Source organism: Mesitornis unicolor, unplaced genomic scaffold (assembly GCF_000695765.1).
Source record: "Mesitornis unicolor isolate BGI_N332 unplaced genomic scaffold, ASM69576v1 scaffold1343, whole genome shotgun sequence".
In the NCBI taxonomy this organism is placed as follows: domain Eukaryota; kingdom Metazoa; phylum Chordata; class Aves; order Mesitornithiformes; family Mesitornithidae; genus Mesitornis; species Mesitornis unicolor.
Window position 1 is genome coordinate 3,786 of NW_010175099.1, and position 23,372 is coordinate 27,157.

The window sequence follows — 23,372 nt, forward strand, 5'->3', positions numbered from 1 at the left end:
TATTTTTGTAGCCCTTAAAGCAGCAATTTCTTCCTGTGAGTTCTCAAAATGTGTATCAGTTTTAGTCAGGTGAAAAGGTGTTTTTGGCTTGTGTGTATACTCTTGTTCGTGTGGGGTAGGAAAAGCTGATCAGGGGAATAAAGCAAACTAGTCCCTACTGTACAGAATACACTTTCAGGAAGATGCTGGAGTTATTTTTGGGGCAAACTGCAACAGAATATAGCCTGTGTAACTAAGGAGAGAGATTCTTTCTTCATGTTTTGGGACTTGCTGCTTCTCCTTTTGCAGTATCTTCCAGAGCCCATAAATTCTACCTCACATGTGCTAGTTGTCAGTCAAAGCTGAATAAAAATAATGAAAATGTGACTTGTTGAGTTTATATTTTATGATGGTTTTCCTCTCAAATGAAATGTATAATAAAATTCAGGTGACATGTTTAATCTCTGTTGTTGAAGTGTAAAGAGAATAAAAGCATTACTCTGCTTTATTTTCCAGGGGCTTTGAAACGTATGCTGAACTTCAATGTTCCTCCTATTAAAAACAGCACAGGAGAACCAGTATGGAAGGTAAGAACTATTTGAACAGGAAGAGGAGGCTTTTGTAGTGTTCAAATAAGTTCCGATTTTCAAAGTTTTACCAACTCGAGTACCTTCTCTAAGTTCTTAACTTGTACAAAATATTTTATTCCTCTGTGTTACAAATATACAGAATTGAATAACAGAATTGCAGAGAGAAATACACATTTGAACTATTGGCTGCTTGAAGACTCAATGACTGATTCTTTAGGCAATATTTTATTGAGCAACTGAGGACATTTTAAAATATGCTTAGTTCTCTTTGGTACCTGTTGTCAGAAGCTTCCATGATACCTTACATGTGAACTCCCAGAGTCAGAAAGAAGCCTGTAGAAAGGGAAGAAATATTGACAGCCTTAAGTTTAGAACAAGCTGAGCTCAAGCTACCTTTATTAGCTTTAACAAGTAAGCAATCTGTGAGAAGTTTTTCCTACTACAAAGGATATATTCTGTCTCCTCATCTATTCTGTTGTCTGTTTCTTTGCTAGTTCCTCTTTTTCCTCTCTGCTTCTCCTTTTGTTTCCTCCCAAATGCAGTCGGAGAAGTTCTGCACTTACAATAACGTATTTCTAACAGCAGATTCCTGTTTGACTGACACTTTTCAAGAGATGGAAGTGATTAATTTATTTTCCTTATCAAATGGAGGTCCATGAGAAATTAATGATGTGTTATAAGTTGGTAAATGTTTAACACTTTTCAGGTTAGGACAGTAGTTCCTTAAACCTGAATTCCTGTGTCGACTGCATCCTATATCCTTCTGTATCCACTTTTTACCCCACTTTGTAAAAAGATGTGTATCTGTTTCAGGTTCTAATTTATGACAGATTTGGCCAAGATATAATCTCACCATTGCTGTCAGTGAAAGAGCTGAGAGATATGGGGATCACTTTGCATCTGTAAGTAACAAGATCAGCTTTTTTTTTTTCCTAAAAAGAACTTTACTCAATATTCCCCAAAAATCACAAACAAAACATTGAAAATAATTTGATGAATAGCTACTAAAAGAAAGATTATACCCTGGCGTGTTTCTAAAACCAGGTGGTATTATTCAGAATCAGGGAGTGGAAAGGTCATTCCAAACACTGTTTATGAGTAGGGTTTCTTAAGTGGATGAGGCCTGTGCTCAAAAATAAAAATGATCCCATAGGTGTTTTGAGGAATCTGTACAAGTCCCTGTGTATTCCTATGTCCTACAATTATTTTGGCACACACTGTTTCATGGGACTGTGCATATGCTCTGCTTGTCTTTTTGCACCAAGATTGTAATTGTGTCTTGTCAAAGATATGGACTCTTTAAGTATTATTTTAAGAGATTTCCCATTTGTCTTTCCCCAAATTATGTTTATTTAGTTCATTGCCATTCCTCAGCTGTGGTAACAGCCATGGAGGATCTTTGAAGATACATTTAATTTTTTCAAAAATTTATTAACTTTCACTAAGTGAAGGTAGGAAATGGAAACACAGTTTAACATGTTGACAAATCAGCAGACATGCGAGAGAAACGTAAGCATCTTGCCTTTCTTAGTTTTAATGAGCAGGAAAACCAAGTTTAGTAATATGAGATATGCAGGTTTTTTGTTACCATGTCAACAGTTAGTAATTGGTGTATGAACCTGTGAATGCAGTTATTCCTTCCTCCGATTTGATTAGTCTGTTTTTGAAGATTCAAGAAGCCTTTTCTTTGAGCTTTGAATAATTTTAGAGACCTTTATTAATATATTCAGCCAAAAATTATACAAATAAGATTTTGCTATTTCTTGATGTTTTGATCTTGCTAAAATCTAGCTAAATATAGGGAGAAATTGTAGGAAATCAAATGTGTCTGTATAAATAATTTCTTTAACTTTTATAATTTTACATAAATCAGAGGAACACATTAGAGAAGTGTTTTTTCTTCCTTTCAGGCTTTTGCATTCAGATCGGGATGCTATTCCAGATGTTCCAGCTGTTTACTTTGTGATGCCAACAGAAGAAAATATTGACAGAGTGTGCCAGGTAACTTGCATGCCTCATGTTTCAAATGAGTGGACGCAGCAGAGGTAACGTGTGTGAAGTGATCCTGCACTCACCAGAGAGCGACCATTTTAGATCTAGTTCTTTTGCATGTCTGAACACCTTTGCTTGCCATTTTTTATATTAGCACATATTTGTTCTAAAAAATTTCTACATGCAAAAATTCAATTTTCCAGAAAGTAGGCAGGTAGATGTGTCCTCTGTGTTTCGGAGAGAGAGTTTGGGCAGTGGAAAGACGAGAGGCATAGGGCTCAAATCGAAACATAGGCAATTCCATTTGAACATAAGAAAAAGCTATTTTAATGAGGGTGGCCAAATGCTGGCACAGATTGCCTGGAAAGTTTGTGGAATCTCCATCCATGGAGATGTTCAAAACTTGACTGGACACAGTTCTGAGCCACCTGCTCTATTTGACTCCGCTTTGAGCTGTGGAGATGGACAAGGCTCACCTCAGTTTTTAACGTTCTCTGGGAGGAAGTGGTGGAAGGTTGACAACTTCACCAAAGGAAGGAAGAAAAGCAAAGGGCACTTTTGGTCAGCGGTAAGATGTGGACTAGTAGTTGCTGTCCAGTAGCTTAAATTTAATTTCCTGGTTTTTGCAGTTCTGTGTTAGGTTAGTTGTATCTGGTTATGTGGTCTACACTGCGCACAGGGCTGCATGAGCAGACAGCTGAGCACTTCCAGAAATTTAGTTTGTGAATAATTAAAACATCACATAGTAAATGTAATAATATTTTTAATTAGACAGAAATCTATTAGTATTTATTCAGGAAAAATGTTGTGATTTTCCTTCGTTTTAGGATCTTCGAAACCAGCTTTATGAATCTTATTATTTAAACTTTATTTCTGCCATTTCAAGAAGTAAACTGGAAGATATTGCAAATGCTGCCATAGGTGCTAATGCAGTAACACAAGTGGCGAAGGTAAGAAAATCACCCAATCTCTAATGTTAAAGGTACTGCCATTACAGGTGTTACTGCATTCTTATGTTGCTACTTCAGTGCTATACACAGCTTTTCTGACTGAATCATGAACAAAATAAATGTTTAGCTAGATTCAATGTCAGACAGATTTACTGAGGTGAATAAAAGGGAATCTACGCTCGTCTCAGTAATACAGCTTAGTACTATAATTTAGCTTAGCCAAAAGTCTAAGTTTGCAAGACCTTTGTGCTGAATAATGAGGGAAAATATAGTGGCTTCAGAGTATTTTCAATCTCCTCAGGTCAATGAGTACATCCAGTGCATATATAGCAGGGATTTTAGCTCATAAATACATGGAAAGTGCAGTATGAGCGCAGTTGTTTTAAATAGGCAGTGTACTGTAGAGGTGGATGTTTCATACGTGCACACTGATATTCAGTACATTTCTATACTTTATTATTTAAAGGCAGGTGTCAGGTATGTACCCTCTTATGAATGCCTATTTCAAAACCTGCAAATTAGTAACTATTTATTTTCATATATACTTAAATACATTCATTTCTTCTCACTCCTGTTAGGGGGTACTACTGGCATGAGAGAAAGAAAGCGTTGTGAAATGAAATGAAATGAAAACTACTAGTATTGTTAAAGCCTTAAGAAGTAAACTGGTGTAGCACTGTGAACTAACTTTCTTAAACCTGCTTTTCTGTGGTAATGGGACATCTGTGATGTAATTAAATTAACAGCTTATACTATAGAGAGGTTTAATTTTTTTCCTGAATGTACAGGTATGTTACAGAAAATTAGAAGTCGTGAGCTGTAATCTCTCATTGTGTAGGTATTGCCCCCTTTCTTCTCTCCTGCCTGAGAGCTCAGCACTGTTTATATTGTAGTCCTTCATACTAATAAAAAATAAACCTATAATATTATTATATGCTCCTCATGTGTTTTTGCAGTGAAGACTGGATACTAAAAATTTGTCCACAGAAATACTTGGAAGTTGGACTCTTTTCTTTTAGCATTTTTCAGGTCTTCTAGTGGTTTTTTGTCACTCAATTCTTATACAGGCTTTTTAGTTCATACATTATATCTGGAATTGCTTTCTTTTAATAGGTAATTCCGTAAAAGGTTCAAAAAGAAGTAGCAATAAATAACAGATGTATTTATTTATTCTTATACTTCACTCTGGACTGTTGTAACCATTATTCCTTGATTTCTAGGTGTTTGATCAATATCTTAATTTTATTACTTTAGAAGATGACATGTTCATATTGTGTAACCAAAACAAAGAACTTGTTTCATATCGTGGTAAGTAAAATTTGTATAAAAAATATACTGGAATGTCTAATGTTAAAATTTACTTTGGAAGTTGTAGCTAATACCAAGCAATTATTTTATTTTGCTTTGATCTGCTCAGAATTCAGGGTAATCTTTTAGATATGTAGTTTAAAGTCATGAAGGAAGCACTTCTTAGATATTAATTTCAGCATCTTTACTACATAGCTATTGTAATATTGAAAAGTAATTATGTATTTTTAAATAACAAATTTAGTAAAGTAAAACTGCAGTATAGACATATTCGGATAGTAGGGATTTTATACATGGAATAATACAGGAAAAACTTCATATTGTTTACACTTGTAGATAGACACTGTAGTCTCGGAGCTGCAGAGTGGTTTTCCAGTTGACTCCTTCCATAGAAAATACTCATTTGTGTGATCTACAAATGCAATGTAGCAGAAGTGTGTAAGTCAGAGGCAAGATAGCCCTTTTTACCAGCAGCTCCTCGTTACCTCAGCGTAGTCACAGTGTCCACACGGTGTCACACAGTTAATTCCTGATTTACTTGGGTATACTCACTAGTGACCAGGTAGAGATGAGAAATCTCCGTCTGCCTAACATTTAGCAGTGAGATTTTTCTCTTTTGCCCAATTTCCCAAGCGAGTCCCTGTCTTTAAAACTGGATCCATAATACTGAGTTGTGTCTCATACTGGGGTTTATTCCATTGTCAGAATGAAGGGCATTTTTGTTTGAAAAGCAGACTTTTTTTTTCCTAAAAACTGCTGTTAAGAGTTCTAGTAATAATAGATTTGTGAGGTATTTGTAACAGCTCTCATAAGATTCCTGCTAGCTAACAAGGCATCTGAATTAGAATGACTGAAACTGTTTTGCACCTGTCTGTTTCTGTGTGGTTTGTTTTCCTCTCTTGGGCCATTGAAATTTGCCACACAGTACATGGTTTCGCACTGTGTTCAAACCAGTCTAGAAGAGGGCTGTTCCCAAAAGCTGGTCGAACAGAAATCCTGTCTCTCATAGAGAGCGATTAGTTTTCCATTAGAGCACTGAGTCGATCCATCGCACTGTGTGAGTTCTGGATCTGAAACAGGCAGGCAGTAGGAGTGCAGGGGTGAAGTTGTCGTCTTTTTTGCCTTTGGAGAGTAACCCTAGCAGGAACCTGCCGGTTTGTCTGTAGTTTCATCATCTACATCAGTCAGTGTAAATGTGATGGTGATGAAAGATAGCTGCTGTTCTTGCAGCAGCACTGCCAGGTGTGGCCACACATGTAGCTGAATGAGTGAGCTCAGAATAAATATAGCAAAAAAGGTTAATTTTCAGTTTCCTGATTTCCTGGCTGTATGACAGCATTTACAGAGAGGTAATGTCAGGACAAATAAGCATGATAACTTTCTTCAATTATGTAAAAGGCTTTCACAGACAGAAAGGAGATAACACGTTGTCCGTGTAGTAATGGACAAGAAGCGATGAGCTTAAATTGCAACAAAAAAGTTTCTGGTCAGATATTAGGAGCAGTTTCTAACATTAAAGACAGTGAAATATTAGAATAGATTACCTATAAACATTATGGGATTTTCATGACTGGGAGACTTTGGGAATTGGTTTAGACACAGTAATAACATGGGTTTAACTCCTCTTTGGGCAAGAGAACTGACTAGATTAATCCCTCAGGCTCCCTCTGATTATGTTTTTCTGTGACTCTAGAAGGAAGACTAAATTAGGGGTAATACTGGTATAAAGTCAATGTTTCTGGCATCGTGTTTGATTCTGTTTGAGTGCTGCTTTACCAAATCTGGATCGATTTTATAGAACAAAAAGAAAATGTAGGAGATCTAAGCTTGCTTTTCTGTAATAGATGCATCCTCCATAAACTTGTTAAGAGTGGAGAGGAAAATATATATGACATGATAGAAGGTTTTACTGAAAGATTATTAATGGAGTTGCTCAAAAGTTGACCTAAGGAGCAGTAATATTGAATATTGGGGGGAAAAAAAAAAAGTATGTGCGCATAAAATGTGTATGGTACACTAAATTAGAAGGCACTTGACAGTATGCAGATTAATGGAACATCATAAATGAGGACCTGAAGCATAATAATAGGGAGGGAATAAAATTTTTAAATTGAGAAAGGCAAGGGTATAAAAATAAGATCATTTCCCTCTCCGTAAACTGGAGACCATTAGTTGGAGATAACTATAGAATGATAGCCCCAGTTAATTTCAGAGCTTTGTCATTACAAAAAACTACAGATACTGGGAACAGCCTGGCTTTCTTGGTGCTGATATTTCAGAAATGTGAACTTGAAATAAAAGAAGATGCTGAGGGGGTGCTTCTGTTGTTGCTGTCATCCTAGCAGCCTAGTGAAAAGTTTGATTTACTAAGTATAGCTGCTGATAGAAATTACTGATATAATCCATCTCCCTAAAATTCTTAGAGGACAAAAGCTGGGGGAGGAAAAAGCACCTTTAAAGTTGAGTTACTATGGCTGTCCATGCATAAAGTTGGCATGGAAGGCTTGTTAATGTTCAGAGATTTTGAGTTTGTTCTTGAAGAAGAGTGTAAGACAAGTGCAAAATTTTAAAACATAAAATAAAACAGAGGATGGGTTTTATGGCTTGAGTTCTGAGGTAGTGCTTGACTTGAGGACTGTGACAAGATTAGGTTTGATATTCCCTGTCAGCTATTATATTCTTATCTGTTAATTGTTTAATAGAAACGTTGCTACATGTCTCATGTTCTGACCTAAATACGTGAGGGAAGTTTTTCTATCTGTAATGTGAAATGTTTTAGAACTTGGGAATTATCCCTAACCTGGAGACTGACAGTAAATTTATTCAAAAAAAAAAAAGAGAAATCTCCATTGCAAGAGGTGGGATTTAGAATCTTTAAATATAGATCAGTGTATGCTGTAATTCTCTGGTTTTAGTAATGCAATACTAACGCAATCCAGTAGTTACGGTATGCGTTGTCAAAGATAATTGGAAAAGATTGTGTAGTGTTTGACCTTATACAGTGAGCAAGAGTTAAGTTCTCCCAATTTTTTGCTTAAAAAAAAAAAAAAGAAAAAAAGGTGGAAAAAAAGAATGGACGTGCTAAGAATGGCATTTCATTCTTTGAGCTCTTCTGCAACAAAAGCTGTTGGCTGTTAACAGCCATTAGGTAAGAAGAGAATCGCTTTCTCAGTATTAAAGTGGCATAAACTTCTTTAACCCTATTCTTTACTCCTTTCCACGCTGTTTTAGCCATTAACCGACCAGATATAACGGACACAGAAATGGAAACTATAATGGACACTATTGTTGACAGTCTCTTCTGTTTTTTCGTTACACTTGGTAAGTTTTCACATTCTAGCATATTTCCCATAGGTTTTCCTTTTAGAAAAGAGATGAGATGCCTGGAAGTTTAGTAATTCCATACAGCAAATCAAAGGCAGAATTAGATCTGTGATGGAAATCTTAATAGTTCTTGTGGTAGGTTAATGATTTTGCTCACATTACCACTATACATCACTGCAAAATAATAAAGGTTGTCCTATGTGCAAGTTGAGTCTTGGTCGTTAATATCAATGGGAGAAGAATACTGAAATGCAAAAGTTTGGATTCACTGCCTTTACAAAATCCTAGTTTGCAATGAAGATCGATAGTGCTTTGAGTTTGGATTTGTAGATCTAAAAAAAAACCAAACTCCAAACCAAACCAGAAAAACTCCACAGAAAAAGAAGCAGAAAAACTCACACAAACCCTGGAATGGTCTGACTGAAATAACGCAAGGAATAGGAAGATGTATTAAATTTACCTTCTTTATTGTGACTTTTCGTGATGTTCAGCTCATACATTTTTCATGGTGATACCATTTAAGTTCTTACTGAAATCAGCCAGTCTGGGATAGCATTCCTACTAGGGGAGCTGGGGGTTGCTATGGGGCAGTCTGTTGGAAAGAGATTCCCTTGGCCCTATTGAGTTCTTTCAAGTGTTAGTGCGATACAAATTAAAAATCTGTTACTCAGTCCCTTAAACTCTGTGGTGTTGGAGTTTTCATATTTATATGGATAAGTGAAAAACAGTAGCTAAAGATTTTGAAAACTGAAAGCAAATGGAAAATGTGCTTTTGAAAATAACATTACCCTGCAGTGAGTTGTAACTGATGTATTGTGGCGGTAATAGTGTTGTAGTACTTATTATACCTGTTGTTTTCAAGGGACTTCTAACCTTTTGAAACTAACTTTTAATGCTTCTGTATGAGACAGTTTGTCCCCTTCACAGTACATTAGCTGTCTTTCTAGTGTACACTATACCGTTCATAAATCCCTTTATGAGGTATTCACTTTTGTAACTTAAATATTTCTGTATAGTAATTTTTGTTTCATAGATAAGACTGCAAGAGACAAATTTAATGTAAGTTTGTATTGTCCACTTCAAAAATTTCATCTCAGAATGTTACTAAAATTTTGTTTTATTAAAGGTACACCAATTTATAATCTGAAAATTATTATGTAGTTAAATTTAGTATGTCTTTTATTAGGAGCTATTCCTATAATCAGATGCTCGAGAGGAACTGCAGCTGAAATGGTGGCAGTGGTAAGAAAATATTTTCTAAACAAGTATCATTGTTTTAAAACTTTCCTAACAGCTTGTTTACTTTTCTCAGTACTAGGCAGAGATCTGTTGTCATTGTATCATTTTCGTTACGAAGGAATTAAAACTGGGAAGGAAATATACCACTTGTCCTTTCTGATTTCAGTTCCATGGAACTCATCTGTAGAAATTGTGGTATTATGGAATCAGCTGATGAGAAACTTAAACCTGAATAATCATTCCTAATCTAGAGTCTATCAAGATTTTGTGGCAGGCTTTGTTATTGCAACCATTAAGCTATACCTGCACAGTTCAAGAAGTGGCAGCCTGGCCTGGGTTTTTCGGTGTGTCTTAGTAAGAAATTTTTATCTATTTTACTGGGAAACCCTGTAAGTCCAAGACATTTTTGCTATATCATACTAAACTGACATTGAACTTGATCATCAAGCAGGGATGAAGTGACCAAACTAAATCACAAATAAAAATCTCTGCAGCACTGTCTTCATTAGGAGTCGCCGTGTTTCATTTTTCCTTCTTCTTCACATCTGCCTTTGTCAGTGAAGCCTTAACACTGATTAAACCTAAGCATTCAGTGTACATGCATTCATGTTGAGGGTAATCTCATTCTTAGGAAACAGTGTGGCAGTGTCTGACATCCCAATTTGCTGCTTATGCTGCAGTTCCCTCTTGGTGCATCCTACTGGTATTTTCTATTTGCATGTAGAGGGAGAGGGTGCCAATTGCCTGGAAAGAAATTAGTGGACATTACGGAGACATCTTCTGTGTAGTCCTGGATGTAGATATAAATGCTGGAAGGGATAAAATAGAAGGAAGAGATTTCTTTCTTTTACCTGTTCAGCTAAGACATTTATAGACTGCAAAAACAGCACAATAAATTTTGAAATGTTGATCGTATAAAGAGGTTAGGAAGACAGTGGTTTGTTAAAAGCTGTTTTGTTTTTCCTTCCCTCAGAAATTAGATAAGAAGCTCAGAGAGAATCTAAGAGATGCCAGAAACAGTCTTTTTACAGGTGACACTCTTGGAGCTGGCCAGTTCAGGTATGGTGTTGGTAATAGCTATGTATTTCTATTTTTCATATTTCAGTTATATGAAATATTTCATTAGGACAAGTCACCACTGTACTGAAAACTGTATTTACAAGTTCAAATTCTAAACAGATTTTATATACTCCTAAGGGAGTTTTCCAGTTCCTTAGCGGTTTGAAAACTTTTGTAGCTAACAAGTGTGCAGTCCTAGGACAGTAAGATAAAAATTATTTAACAAACCGTGTAATTTTGTTCACCCACTAAAACCAGCAAGAGCCAAGTTCCTGTAAATACACTCAGTTTACAGGACCACGATATGTAGTTGGATGTCTGAACATACCTGTTAGCAACCTTTAGTCTATTGAAAAGGAAGAAATACTCATTTTCTTACTTGTGAGCACTGTTATCAGTTGTATTTATGTCAAAAGCACATGTTTCTCAGCTGATACCTATATCTACCAGAGGACTGCAAGATACTGTGGATGCTTGCATGCAGCTGTAATGTGTTCTCAGTAGCCTCCTGTGTATACCGTTGCCCCCAGATAGTTGAATACTCCAGAGGTGCCTTACGAAAGTTTCAGGAGCTTACACTGTATGTGAAAAGGTGAGGAGAATTATTGGGAAGGCTGTAGCTGAAGGAAGCAGTTACGATCTCCTAACTGGATATAAAATAGTCATCGTATTTTTCGCTCTAATTACAAGCAGAACTTTGATAAAAGCCACAAAAAAACCATCAAGGGTGGAAAAATGGAATGAGATTGAAAGGTATTGGGAGAAAGAATAGCTGTGAAATACTAATTTCCTCATTTTCATGGCAACTGAAATGTAACCACTGTTTTTCCTTCAGAGAGGTAGCTTGTTGTAGCCATAACCCAAGACATTTAGGTATGTCTGCATTCTTTTTCCACAAAATTGAGTGTTGATGGAATTACCACAATGCATCTCAGAAGTTTGTCATTTTTTCTTTATGGACTTCATATATGAGCAAAGAGAAAAATGAAATTAAAAACACTTGAGGGAGAGGTTTTATGATTGAGGTTCGTAATGGGATTTAAGGTCAAATATTACCCAGAGAAACAATTGTTTAGAACTCAAATGTATATCCACACTAAAAGATAATGCCTAGAAGACTAGTTATTGTGTCTTGCTTTGACTTCTGCTCAGTAGTTATGCATTGGTAATTTCACTTAGTACAAAATAAAATAATCTTTTTATCATTACCAAGACAAGTGATTCATGGAATTTCTGGCAGTGATCAGCTCCAGTTGCTTAGGCAGTTTGGCTTTTAACTTGAAGTGCGATGTGGAAGGTGGCTGATATCACTCAGGATGTTACTGGGATGTTCTAAACATGTTTAAAGAAGTACTAATACAGTGTCATTTTTTCAGCTTCCAAAGACCCCTATTAGTCCTTGTTGACAGAAACATAGATTTAGCAACTCCTCTACATCATACTTGGACATACCAAGCTTTAGTGCATGATGTTCTGGTAAGAATAAATCTGATTTTGTTACCAAAGCTATTTTTTCACTCAGTTTGTTATTAAACATGATGTCAGATTCTCTCTTAATCCAAAATCTGCTTTGTCTGTTTTATTTGGAAGTTGTTTAGTTAAAAACGACAAGGAAGATTTTCTCTGGAAGGTTTTTTTAACAATAACTTCTAAAACAGTTAAAAGTTCGAAGCCTCGATTTTATCAAAAGATAGGTAATTGAGCAATCATAGCTTTTTCTTCAGTAATTCATGATCTTTTATGTTATGTAAACTTCAGACTCCATGAAGTGCAACTCACTTTTGAAAAATAAATGCTTTTAATGAGTTTTCAACTGATTTTAGTATTAAATTTCTAAAAATACTTATTTCTGTCTTTCTCCACAAGGTGGTGTAGGTGTTCAGCATAGAGATACCAAGTGCTGTATGACCCTGCTATGAGGAATATAAACTAGATTTTTAAATTTTTTCTTTTCAATCTGGATAGCCTTAAACTACCTTGATTTCCTCAAGTATATTTTGTAAAACCAGTAGTAGAAATGTACTGGAATGAAAGCAAATACTATTTACCTAAGATTTATGGATTTCATGTATAGTTACAGAGTAAATAGTAATTATTCTTACTCGTACTGTCTTTTATTATCTGGAGGCTTTTTTATACTCGAGAGTTAGTCATGTAAATAATTTCAATATCTAGCTTTGCTTTTATTATCACACAGAATCACAGAATGGTTTGGGTTGGAAGGGACCTTAAAGTTCATCCAGTTCCAGCCTCCCCTGCCATGGGCAGGGACACGTCCCACCAGTCCAGGTTGACCGGTATTGAGACTGTTAGAGGAACACATAAAATACGCACATGCACTTACGTGTTTGTATACAAAATTGATTGTGAACTGTATAATCATACAGTGTCATCCAGAAATTTATATTGCTGAAATGAAAATACTTTAGCACTAATGGGATGTTTTGGGACACTTTTAGATTGTATTTTATGTAATTCATTCCTTACGAGAACTCCCTTCCTCTTAAACTTAAAGATGCTTTTTACAAATAAACATTTTTTGGCCTAGTTTCTTTAGGAAAGGCATGTATGAAGAAAAAGTAGTTTGCACTGTGTTTTCTTCAGTAACTGTTGAAGAGAGACTTACAAATAGAAGTACTGAATTTCTGCAGGTTTCTGGACTCGGTGGAAGAGTAGGAGATGGAAACCCAAATTACAATTTTTACATGTGTAAACACTGTTGTACAAAAGGTCTGCACTTATTTCTACTTGTTATCTGCCAACCGTTTAATCAGCAAATGCTCTTTTATTAGATCCTAAATCCATGCAAAGCTCCATGTATTTGCCAGGTAAAGAAGGCAACGTTGGGTGGCCTCAGGCATGTGCTGGCTGGTGTAGGACTTTGGTGCATCAAGATGCAGAGGCATCAAAGATGTAGTGGAAGCTGAGGACGTTAGTGCTACAAATATGGAGGAGTATTTGAATAACACTAGAAAGAATGATTTCAGTGTCCTTGGATATTTATCTGTACTGCATCAGGCTTCAGTAGTTTCTCTTGAACAACTTATTAAATGTTGCATCTCTTTTTTGACTGACTTGGTAGGATTATGGATTTGTCTAGTGAAATTGTAACCGAGTGGCCTATGATTCTCTGTCAAGAGCAAAAGTTTAATTTCAAAACCAGTCAAGTTAGTCACCCTAAAGGCAAGCATGCCAGGTTCTTCATGTACTGAGCATAGTATTTCATGAAATAACCGCAGTAGCATTTTAAAAGGCCATAAATTGTAACTGTGAAAGTATTACCAAGGTGATGATTATGTAAACTGTACTTTCAGATAAACTGTTTTTCATTTAAGCTCTCGGTTGCAATAGTCCAGGAATTCTGTGGGGTGTTGATTTAAATGCTAACCCAACCACAAAGCTGTGTGCTGCATCCATTTATATTGTAATGATGTTTCTACTCGTAAACAGCTTGTACAAAGAGACTCCCATTTCTGAATAAAAAACCTTTCAGGAGTGGATACAGAAAAATGGGAGGCATGGCTAGAAAGCCTTCTAAAGATAGAATGGAGCGGTCAAAGGAGGAACACTAATCAATAAGAGTAATGTTGGTAAAACTCCTTGTGAATGCCAAAACTAACTTGGAAACTCAGGTCACTGGTGAGTTAAATTGAGCCAAAATATAAATCTCCATTAAAAATTACAGCTGAATTTACAATCAAACAATTGTTTTTTCCTTTAAGTTTTTATTGAGCATACGTACTTGAGAAATACCCTTTTTTGCTGAAACATTAAATACGCCTTGTAAGATGAGGTTAGTGCTCATTGACTGTATGTGCTTCCCTTGAGTAGCTACTTGGTTTTGTTTCTGTTCTGGCATGGATCATTTCATTTTAAGTGTGAACTCTGCCAAGGGATAACTAGAAATATTTTAAAATTTTATTTGGCAATTTCACTTACAGTGATCTAGTTCTGTACACTGGAATGAACATAGTAACGTGAAGTTTTGTGTCTGGAAACAATATCTATCTTAAAAGATTCGTGGCAGATTCTGTGAAGACTTGACTCTATTTGCCAAGCAAAGAGCACTTTTGAAATTTTAAATATTCTTGAAAACGGTTAGAATAAAGTCAGCAAGCAGAGTACTTGCCAGTCTTTGTTGAAAACCAGAGGGAATGCGTATGCTGCAGAAAATACAGCACTGCCCTTGGCTGAAGTAACGGGGGAAAGAACAAGACATACAGGGAGCAGTGGGCTGACTCATTAAGTGAGCAACTGTTTTATCTAGCAAAAAGATATAGTTTCTAGGTTCATGCATCTGTGGAAGAAGAAAGGCTATATGGAGAAGTAACAGCTTTGTTGCTTTATCATGCACTTGCTATTTCACTGGTGTTCACAAAATAGGGCAGGAGCTGTGAAGGTGTAGCTAAATAATCCTCACAGCAGAAGTTCCTGTTGCTGATGACATGAGCTTCTGGGCAGCTTTGATACATTTGCTGTAATTGTGTAAGTGAAATTCAGCCTTAGAAACAGTTTTTGTCTGCAGTACAGAAACTTCTGTTAGTTTAAAGTTTTGGTCAGCTTTTAGAGCTCAGTTATTGCTAAATAATTTATATTCTGTACAGAAAGTGGTGTTTAGGGTTGAGTATCAGAAGATTACTTGCATGTGAGACAATCAGATGTCTTTGCTTAGCAGTTGTGGGTTTGGTGGTTTTTTAATAAGTGTGAGTCATTTTGAAGATCTTACATTGCTGGTTTTGTTATCTAGTTCATTAGTAAACTGTTTTCTACCCTTTTATATGAAATTCTAATAAGTAGCTGTGTTAATTTTTTTAATAGAAAATATTCTAGATGATAGTTGGTCGAGTATAAAAGACTGATTAAATAATTAAAAACTGTTGCATATTTACATAAGTTTCTCCTTTTTTTAGGATTTCCATTTAAACAGAGTTAACTTGGAAGAATCGACAGGAATGGAAAATTCTCCAGCAGGTGCGAGACCTAAGAAAAAAAACAAGAAGTCCTATGATTTAACTGCATCTGATAAATTCTGGCAAAAGCATAAAGGCAGGTAAGCTGTATAGGTACAGAGTGTGTATTAATTTAGTCAATACAAGTTCTAACTATTCTTCATGTTACGGTCGTTCTATTTTAAAGCTGCTTTGAAAATATTTTTTAAGTTTTGGGTTTTTTTAAAGTAATGATCGTTGTCAGTATTAATTGTATATTAGCTTTTTCTAACAGAGCACAAAATTGTTCTTATCAAAATTACATAAAACTACTGAAAGCAGTGAACGTATCTTAGTTTAAGTAAATCTACAGTAAGATATCATTCTTTTCACTGGTTTGATACTGCTGCATGATTTGTGTTTTGATATTTCTGAAAACATTTTCATTATTATCTTGATCATGCAGTCTGTCTGGTTCCAGTGCTTCAGTTTGTTGATTTAACTAAGCCTAATGCAGGCTATTGCTTTAGTCCCTTTCCAGAGGTAGCTGAGTCTGTCCAGCAAGAACTGGAATCCTACAGAGCCCAAGAAGACGAAGTCAAAAGACTTAAAAGCATCATGGTAAGTTTTGTCACCTATATGTGCTTTATGTAAAGCATAGTAGGACTTGTAGAGGTGTTTAGCCCACTCTGTCACCCACACACACAAAATTATCTGCACATGCTGAATTTTAGGCATAATACAATCTTAAAAGTAGGACTAGAAGTACCATATTTTGAGAAGGTTCAATTTCTTGCATTTATTGATGTGACTTTTGTATAACTTCCATAATAACTGTAAAACACAATCCAGACATTGATACCTTTAGGAGAAAATAGGTTCTAAATATACTGACTGTGTTTGCATGTGTGACATTATGACTATTTTTATTCCTCTTTCCAAACTCCTTCCCAAAACGCAGGGCATAGAAGGGGAGGATGAAGGAGCAATAAGTATGCTTTCTGATAATACAGCTAAGCTAACTTCAGCTGTCAGGTAAGTAATCAATAATGCATTGTTGTTTAATTCATTGAGAATAATTTCTAATTATTTCTGTCATTTCACTTTTAATACCCTTTCAAATAAATAGCTTTAAAAGTAGGATATTCAGATCAATAATAGAGTTTAAATGCTTAATAATTCTGATGTCCTAGACAAGTACTTGCACACGTAACTTCCACAGTATATGTGTGTGAGCCCTCTACACGTGGCTTTGGTGTGTTTACTCAGCAAAGCTGGATACTCTCTTAACCCTCTTCCACCAGAAGAACCCAGCCACTTAACTCTGCATTCCTTCCTTAAATGGTCAGTGAAATCCACTTCCTGAAGCATCTGCTTGCTTTGCAGAGTGTGTAATTATTACATTTTGAAATGTACTCTCAGAAATTTACTCTTCTGCTTTTGGAGACCTAGCCACCATGGATGACTCTGAAAGTCTATGATTAAGACTTGTTTCTCATTGTAAATCTGTTTTTCATTCTACTGATGCCTTGGAGAAGGGAGATGTTAGATTTTCTGCCTTTTGCTAAGACCCTAATCAGAAGGAAAAAGGGAGGATAATTATTCTGAGGATAGATGGGGGTATGCCCAGTGTCCTGTGAAATCCAGCATGTGTCTGCATTAGCTGGTTATCTCTTTGTGAGTTTCAGAAGTTGTTTTGTATGCTCTGCCCTGGTTAGAATTTGAGTGAAATTACAAAGGAAGTGTGATGGATCAGTCAGCTTCAAAAAAGCAAGCAGATGTTTCCAAGCTCCCCCTATAACGTTTTAAAATTTTTAACTTCTCAAGTTGCTGGTTCACAGGTTAAGTCAGCAAGATAGGAGAGTGACAAGCATCAAAAGCTTTAAACTGATAGCAAAAAAAAATCCTATGACTAAAGCTTTATGTGACTGTTTCCTGTAATCTGGCATTATTAAGGAAAATCTCATCCCCCTTCAGAAAAGTGTATAACACAGTAAACTCTCCTATTGCAATGTTTTTTCTCTTATCTTTAGGATTATGCTAAGTCTAAACACTGCTAAGGTTTCACATTTAGGCACGTTTCTGCTGGAAGAATTAAACTGGGTTTGAGGTTTTGTTGTTGTCCATCATCTGCTAGCAGGAAGAAGATACCTGTCAGGGTTGTCTTAGGCTTTACAATTTGTAGAGAACTTTGGAATATCTATTTATAACTGCAAAGTATAGGTTCTAGCATAGAGGATCTGCTGTCTTTTTTTTCCTTCCCTTTTTTAAAATGCAGTCCTTTACAAAGGCAGTACTGATCGCCTTCCAGCTGTAAGGTCATTAATGGCCAATCATCATAGGTGACATTGATTTTATAATTGCTTAAAGGAGGAAAGAAAGTATGGTTACTTCAAGGTTCTTCAGGACATGCAGTCAGTGTCATTAAGTGCCTTCTGACATGCTTATTGTTAAACTGAGTAAGACATTGACTGTCTTGGGTGCTTTTGGACATAAAAGATCCTGAGCAGTCTTCTGTACATGTGGTGGCCACGTAGCAGCAGTGAAAATCATGTAGATCACAACACCTGAAGTAACAAGTTTTCTTTGAAGTAAACTTAGCCATTCAGTTTCCCAGTTTACAAAAGAAAATATTTCAATCATGAATCATGCATAGAGAATTGTGTTCTGTGCAGAAGCACCTGTGACAAATTCTAGGACATATGGTTTATGGTTTATGTTTATTTGACAGCTATTATTGTTAAATATTATTTGATATTATTTGGCAGATGTTTACATTTTTGTATGTTTCAGACACAAACTACATGTTGATTATATAGCGGTAGTTCTAGTAGATTATTTGTTTAGGTAAGCAGAGCAAATATCTGTTGTTGATCACAAGCTTTCAATAGGAATATTAAATTACCAGCATTATGTATATTTTCAGTAGTCAAGGGTGAAAGCTGTTTTACTACATTACATGTGGCTAACGTCCTTCTGTTGTGAGAATCATTGCATGTATACTTTGTAACTTTTAGTTCCGGTCCTACTGTATTCTGTAATCTTTTTGTACCGACTGTATACAAAATATAACTACCTGTGCAACTCAGCAGGTTAGTTTGTATTTAATCTCTTCAGCTCTCTTCCAGAACTTCTGGAAAAGAAGAGACTCATCGATCTTCATACAAATGTTGCAACAGCCGTTTTGGAGCATATAAAGGTATGATTGCTCTTCAACTTAAATTCTCTATCAGCTGTGCTCCTTACCTGCAGAAATACATTTGAGCAGGTGAAGTAAGATAAGAAAGTGAGCCTTCTCAACTGTGTTACTTGTTACAGAAATCACTGTATAACATTATTCCCTCTCACCCTTCAACCCTAAGTAATTTTGAATGCCCCTACGTGGAAAGCAAAGTAAACATCCATATTTTTTTCTTATCAGAAGTCACTGCTATACTACTGATTTTATTTGTTTTTTATGATGGAAGCGTTTAGTTTACTTTAGAGACATGTCATGGCAAGTTATGACTTCTGTCTAAGTAATTTTCTGTTCTGTATGTGTTTGTCAGAAGGGCACTGTTTACTGTTCACCAATGGCAATGATACCCAGAGGAGTGGCAATAATGATGCAAGTTACTAAACTGGTCTTTGCAGCAAGGTCTGTGTTAGATGTTTTATGCATAATTTAAGTACTGCAGAAGGGTGCTTGTCCTCTTTTCTGTTTAAGTCTGCTTCTCTTGTATCAGGGAACTTGCAGACGGTTTCAATATCAAGTAAAGAACATGGTTACTGCTAGGATAACTTGGACAGGGGATCTGTTTTCACAATATGAGAACAAAGGTTAGAGGTGAGAATTTCAGATACACTGATCTTCTCTTTTTGAAAGTCACTTAAGCACCAAGTCTCACTGAAAGTCAATAGTTCAGAAAATTTTACTCCATGCTACTTATAACTCATGAAAGGTGATGTGTTTTGAAGCCAACTTTAACATTTGTAGAGTGTGTGAGATCTGATATTTTTAAACTGAGTGCTATAAATGAACAAAGGATTAATTTTGAATTTTAATGAATAAATTATACATATCTATAAAATTGGGGAAGAAATATAAGTGTCTCTCTATGTTTGGCTCATTACTGTAGGAGCTGTGCTTTTGCAGTTTTCATGCCAGTTTTCGTATCGGGCAATTTAAAGGCAGCACACGAGTATCACTGGAACAAAACAGAAGTTGGCAATGTTGATATTTTATTAGATGCCTTGTCTGTAAATTTTCCAAGAAAGATACTGAGATGATAATGGCAGGCCTACACCAGTAGCATTTTGTGTATTTGTTGCCTGGAAGCCAGGTTTCCGGGCAGGATGTGAAATGGCACTGACACCGCTTTTGATCACCAGTGTCCTCTTGGCAAAGGTCGGGAGTCAGATGCGCTTGCTCATTCTCTATTAGGTGACAGTGACACCTTGGTGTTACCTAGAGGTGGAAGGCATTACCTTAGGGTCCCTCTGCTGTAGCACTCTACTAACCCACAGGCTCCCTCCTCTGCCAGAGACTGTTAGAGAGTATCAGAGGATTCCCAGGGAGTGGTGATCCATTTCTCTCTCCATAAATAAATCTTTTCTTACTGCAAAGTGCTCAGCCTCCTTTTCTTCTTACTGTGTTGCTGTCAGAGAAGATCGTGAGACAAATGCGCATGCAGCCTTTTCTTCAATATATTGATGATATGTGCAGCAGCATCATCCTTTCTTTTGGTGTAGAAAGAATCACTTCCTTCATCTCCAAATATTTAGGCAAATATCCTGAACTCGGACTAATGCAGAAGCACATGTTTTTTCCACTGGGATTTACCTACACTAAAGCCTTTTCACTGAATGAATGTAGTTTCTCCAACTGCTTTGTCCTGTCCGTTTTCTCCCCTCTTTTCACTCTCCAGTGTTACAAAAAATATCTTTCTATCTCAAGCTGTGGAATTTTAACATGCAGGAAGATATGCTGCTTTAGTGGATTCCTTAAAAGTACTCTCAAAACCAGCAATATCTCAGCCCTGTGGCAAATTCTGGTGGCACCTTGAGGCTGCGGTCAATAGGTTCTGTATACAGTTAAATAATTAAACCAGAGTAAGATAAGAGAGGATTTTTCTTGGCAAGTGCCCAGGTCGTGAGGAGCTAGTGAGGCACCACGTTACTGTATTTTCACTTGTAAAATAATCTGGAAGCACATTTGTACTTTAAAATAGACTGTTTGCATTGCCCATTATGTTTTTTTACTACATAGTAGTAAAAAGTATTTCAGCATTTTTCTTCAGTACATACATGAGGATCAGTGTAAAGAAGGCTTCAAGACCTGCTTTGGATATACTAAGTGAATTGAATTTTTCTCATGGCCATATTTTACTGTTCAGTTTACAGCTGCTTTCCACATTCTCTTGGATCATTTTCTAAGACACAGCAAGAGGAAACCAGAAATAAATCACATGTTCGGAGGTCCTGGCAGTTTTCTGGCATATCTAAGTGTTTAGTGGAATAATGGAAAGAATGCATCATTTTTTTCACTAAGTAAACCATCAAGTATTTATTGTCAGTGCTTAGAACAAATGCATCCTTGTTTTTGCATGGATTGTTTTTTCCTGAGTAGAAGCTGGTGGCTGAAGGACTGTACCCAACAGAACAGATCTGGGACTGGCGTTACGAATATCTTTGTAACTGCTTTGGAGTTTTAAGTAATGCTTATCTTTGCATGTCATTCTAATTTGAGTACTAGGTTAGCTGAAGTATGTTAAATCATGGCATATACAAAGGTGTACATGTGCACTTTTAAAATTGATTAATTGGAGGGGGGTAGATTAGAGAACATCTTGCTAGAATTCTGTACATACTAATTTAAGGAGCAGCTTTTTATGTGAATTATTATCTGTCTTAGATTACTTAAACTTGTTTAGTTTAGGCTGGTTTTGTTGCTCTTTTTAATTCCTGCATAATTTTCCTGCCATGTATTTCCAATTTTGTTTGATCTCTGATACTTCTAATGACTCCATTGTTGGGGTTGCCAGTAGCCTTTCACAGTACTACATTCATAATTTGTAGAGGAATTCCACTATTCTAACTACTCTGTTTTAAATGGGCTAACAGTTGTGTCTTGCCATGTGAACGGAAGGGGTATGTGTTAGTGAAATACTTATGTCGCAGCAGTCCAGGCTGTTTTTCTGTAGTTCAGAACTGATATCATTGAGTAACTTTCCAGTAAACAGCAGCTTTTTCTGAGTTCAGTTACAGCGACCTTTCCGGCATCATTCTGCACAGCTCAGTCGAAGAGAGTTGGCTGTAGCTGCCACCTCCAGCCTTCTCCTAGAGCTTCTTTTCCTCTGGACAGGAGCACACTGTGATTGTCTGACCAACCTCACTCGTTCTGGGGGCTGTTATTTCTGGTGGTTTCCTGTCAGTATCTTTGAGGAATTCCAGTCATTTCTTAGAAAAATTGCTTTCTCTTCTTGTGCGTGTTTTCTTCCTCTGTCTGTCTTTCTCTCTAAAAGGAAGAACCTTTGTACTGTAAGACAATAGGAGAGTCTCCAGTGAGTCCTTACAAAAACGACCTCTAAGAGATTGCAATGGGTCCTGGTTCCACTTTCCTGCTTAAAAAAAAAAGAAGGAATTTTGTGTTCAATCTGGAGTACAGTCCTCAAGTAGAGATTCCCGTGCCCTTCAGTAATTTTCCCTAAAATAAATTTTGGCTTACAAACAGCCTGTTTCTAAAGATGCTAAGTCGACACTTTTCACAAATATATTTTAAAAAAAGACAAAGCAAGCTGAAGTGTAAAGTTTTAACTACAATACAGATCCTGTCCCTGAACTGACAGCCAGAAAGGTCGCCTGAATGAGGTTGATGTGGAATAAGATGTCGTGTTAGGAAATCAGGAGCAGAAGGCAGAAAGGGAATAACTACAAGTGTAAATGCATCTTGATTTTATTATTGTTAATTATTATTATTTTTCTTCACCTTACTTGCCAGTTTGGCACTCGTAAGAACCTCTTCTTTGCTGTCTTTTTAATTGAATCTGCAGGATTGTTTAGCTCCTACTCCCCAGCTTTTCCTCTTGGCATGTCTGTGAGTTTGCCATTGAGTGCGCAAAATTGCACTTTCTTAAATTAAATGGGACATCTGCTTCTTATCAGCACTTCTTAGACAAGTTGGCTCTTCAGGAAGTAACTGTCTCATTGATGTGGCATATCTGGGAGATCTATCAGAAGGTAACTTGCATTTAAGGCTATTCGGTAATCCATGTGAAATTTGATTAGGTGTTCATCCAATTCTGAGTGCACCAGTATAGGAAAAATCTTGCCCTAATTAGCATCTGTGGTAATAACCTTGGTTAGTCATCTAGCGAAGCAGCAGCTAAGTAGCCTCACCATCTTGATCTGTTTCTTTAGTTCATGCTGGTGTCGCATCCAAAAGAGTATTGAAAATTTTATATTGCTGCTTATCTCTGATGTCCCCCTTGTGGGTAGAAATAAAGGGCCTGAAGTTTCAGGATTTTCAGTTGGTAGTATTCCAAAATTTTTGAAGAGAATGAGTGTACGTGTACCATTACTGTTTCAGTTTAGGCTGAAGCTAGAGCAAATAGATGCAGCCCGTGAGGTTTCTGTAGTGCAGTTGGTCTGTTCTGTTTGGTCGTCTTAGCCAAACAGTCATAACGTTGCAAGAAGGTTGAGAAGAATTTTATCTAGGTTGTGCCCCAAATAAGTTAACAACTGTAAATCTGTTTTTATAGTTGCAAGTATCTCATGTTTAAATGACATAATTTTATTTAAAATTTGATCTGTAAACAAATGTAGTGAATTAGTATCTTTTTTTTTAGTGTTGTACATTTTTACATGTCATCTGAATAAATGTCCTAAACAGATCACCAGCTAAGATAATACAGGCATTGCCAAATTCAACAGTAATATATTTAACTTAATAAGATGAATTTTCCAGATTTAAAGACAACCCTTTGTTTATCGGATGCCTTTTGTCTGAGAAAAATATTTTAAAC

General features: G+C 36.3%; 1 protein-coding gene across 2 annotated transcripts in view; it reads left to right on the top strand.

Annotated features, from left to right (window-relative positions):
* The first annotated feature begins 496 nt into the window (after positions 1-496).
* The window catches only part of SCFD1 (sec1 family domain containing 1), a 48,742-nt gene continuing 25,866 nt past the window's right edge, over positions 497-23,372 (top strand). Inside the window, exons 1-13 of one of the 2 annotated variants that reach the window (XM_010181246.1) lie at positions 497-566; positions 1,383-1,471; positions 2,480-2,570; positions 3,389-3,511; positions 4,732-4,819; positions 8,051-8,140; positions 9,330-9,385; positions 10,356-10,441; positions 11,818-11,917; positions 15,352-15,491; positions 15,900-15,990; positions 16,331-16,404; positions 18,487-18,568. In XM_010181246.1, coding sequence (XP_010179548.1) covers positions 510-566; positions 1,383-1,471; positions 2,480-2,570; positions 3,389-3,511; positions 4,732-4,819; positions 8,051-8,140; positions 9,330-9,385; positions 10,356-10,441; positions 11,818-11,917; positions 15,352-15,491; positions 15,900-15,990; positions 16,331-16,404; positions 18,487-18,568 — 1,167 coding nt within the window. In that variant the 5' untranslated portion in view covers positions 497-509. The remainder of the gene's footprint in view (positions 567-1,382; positions 1,472-2,479; positions 2,571-3,388; positions 3,512-4,731; positions 4,820-8,050; positions 8,141-9,329; positions 9,386-10,355; positions 10,442-11,817; positions 11,918-15,351; positions 15,492-15,899; positions 15,991-16,330; positions 16,405-18,486; positions 18,569-23,372) is intronic. The other variant, XM_010181248.1, reaches the window with a different exon arrangement.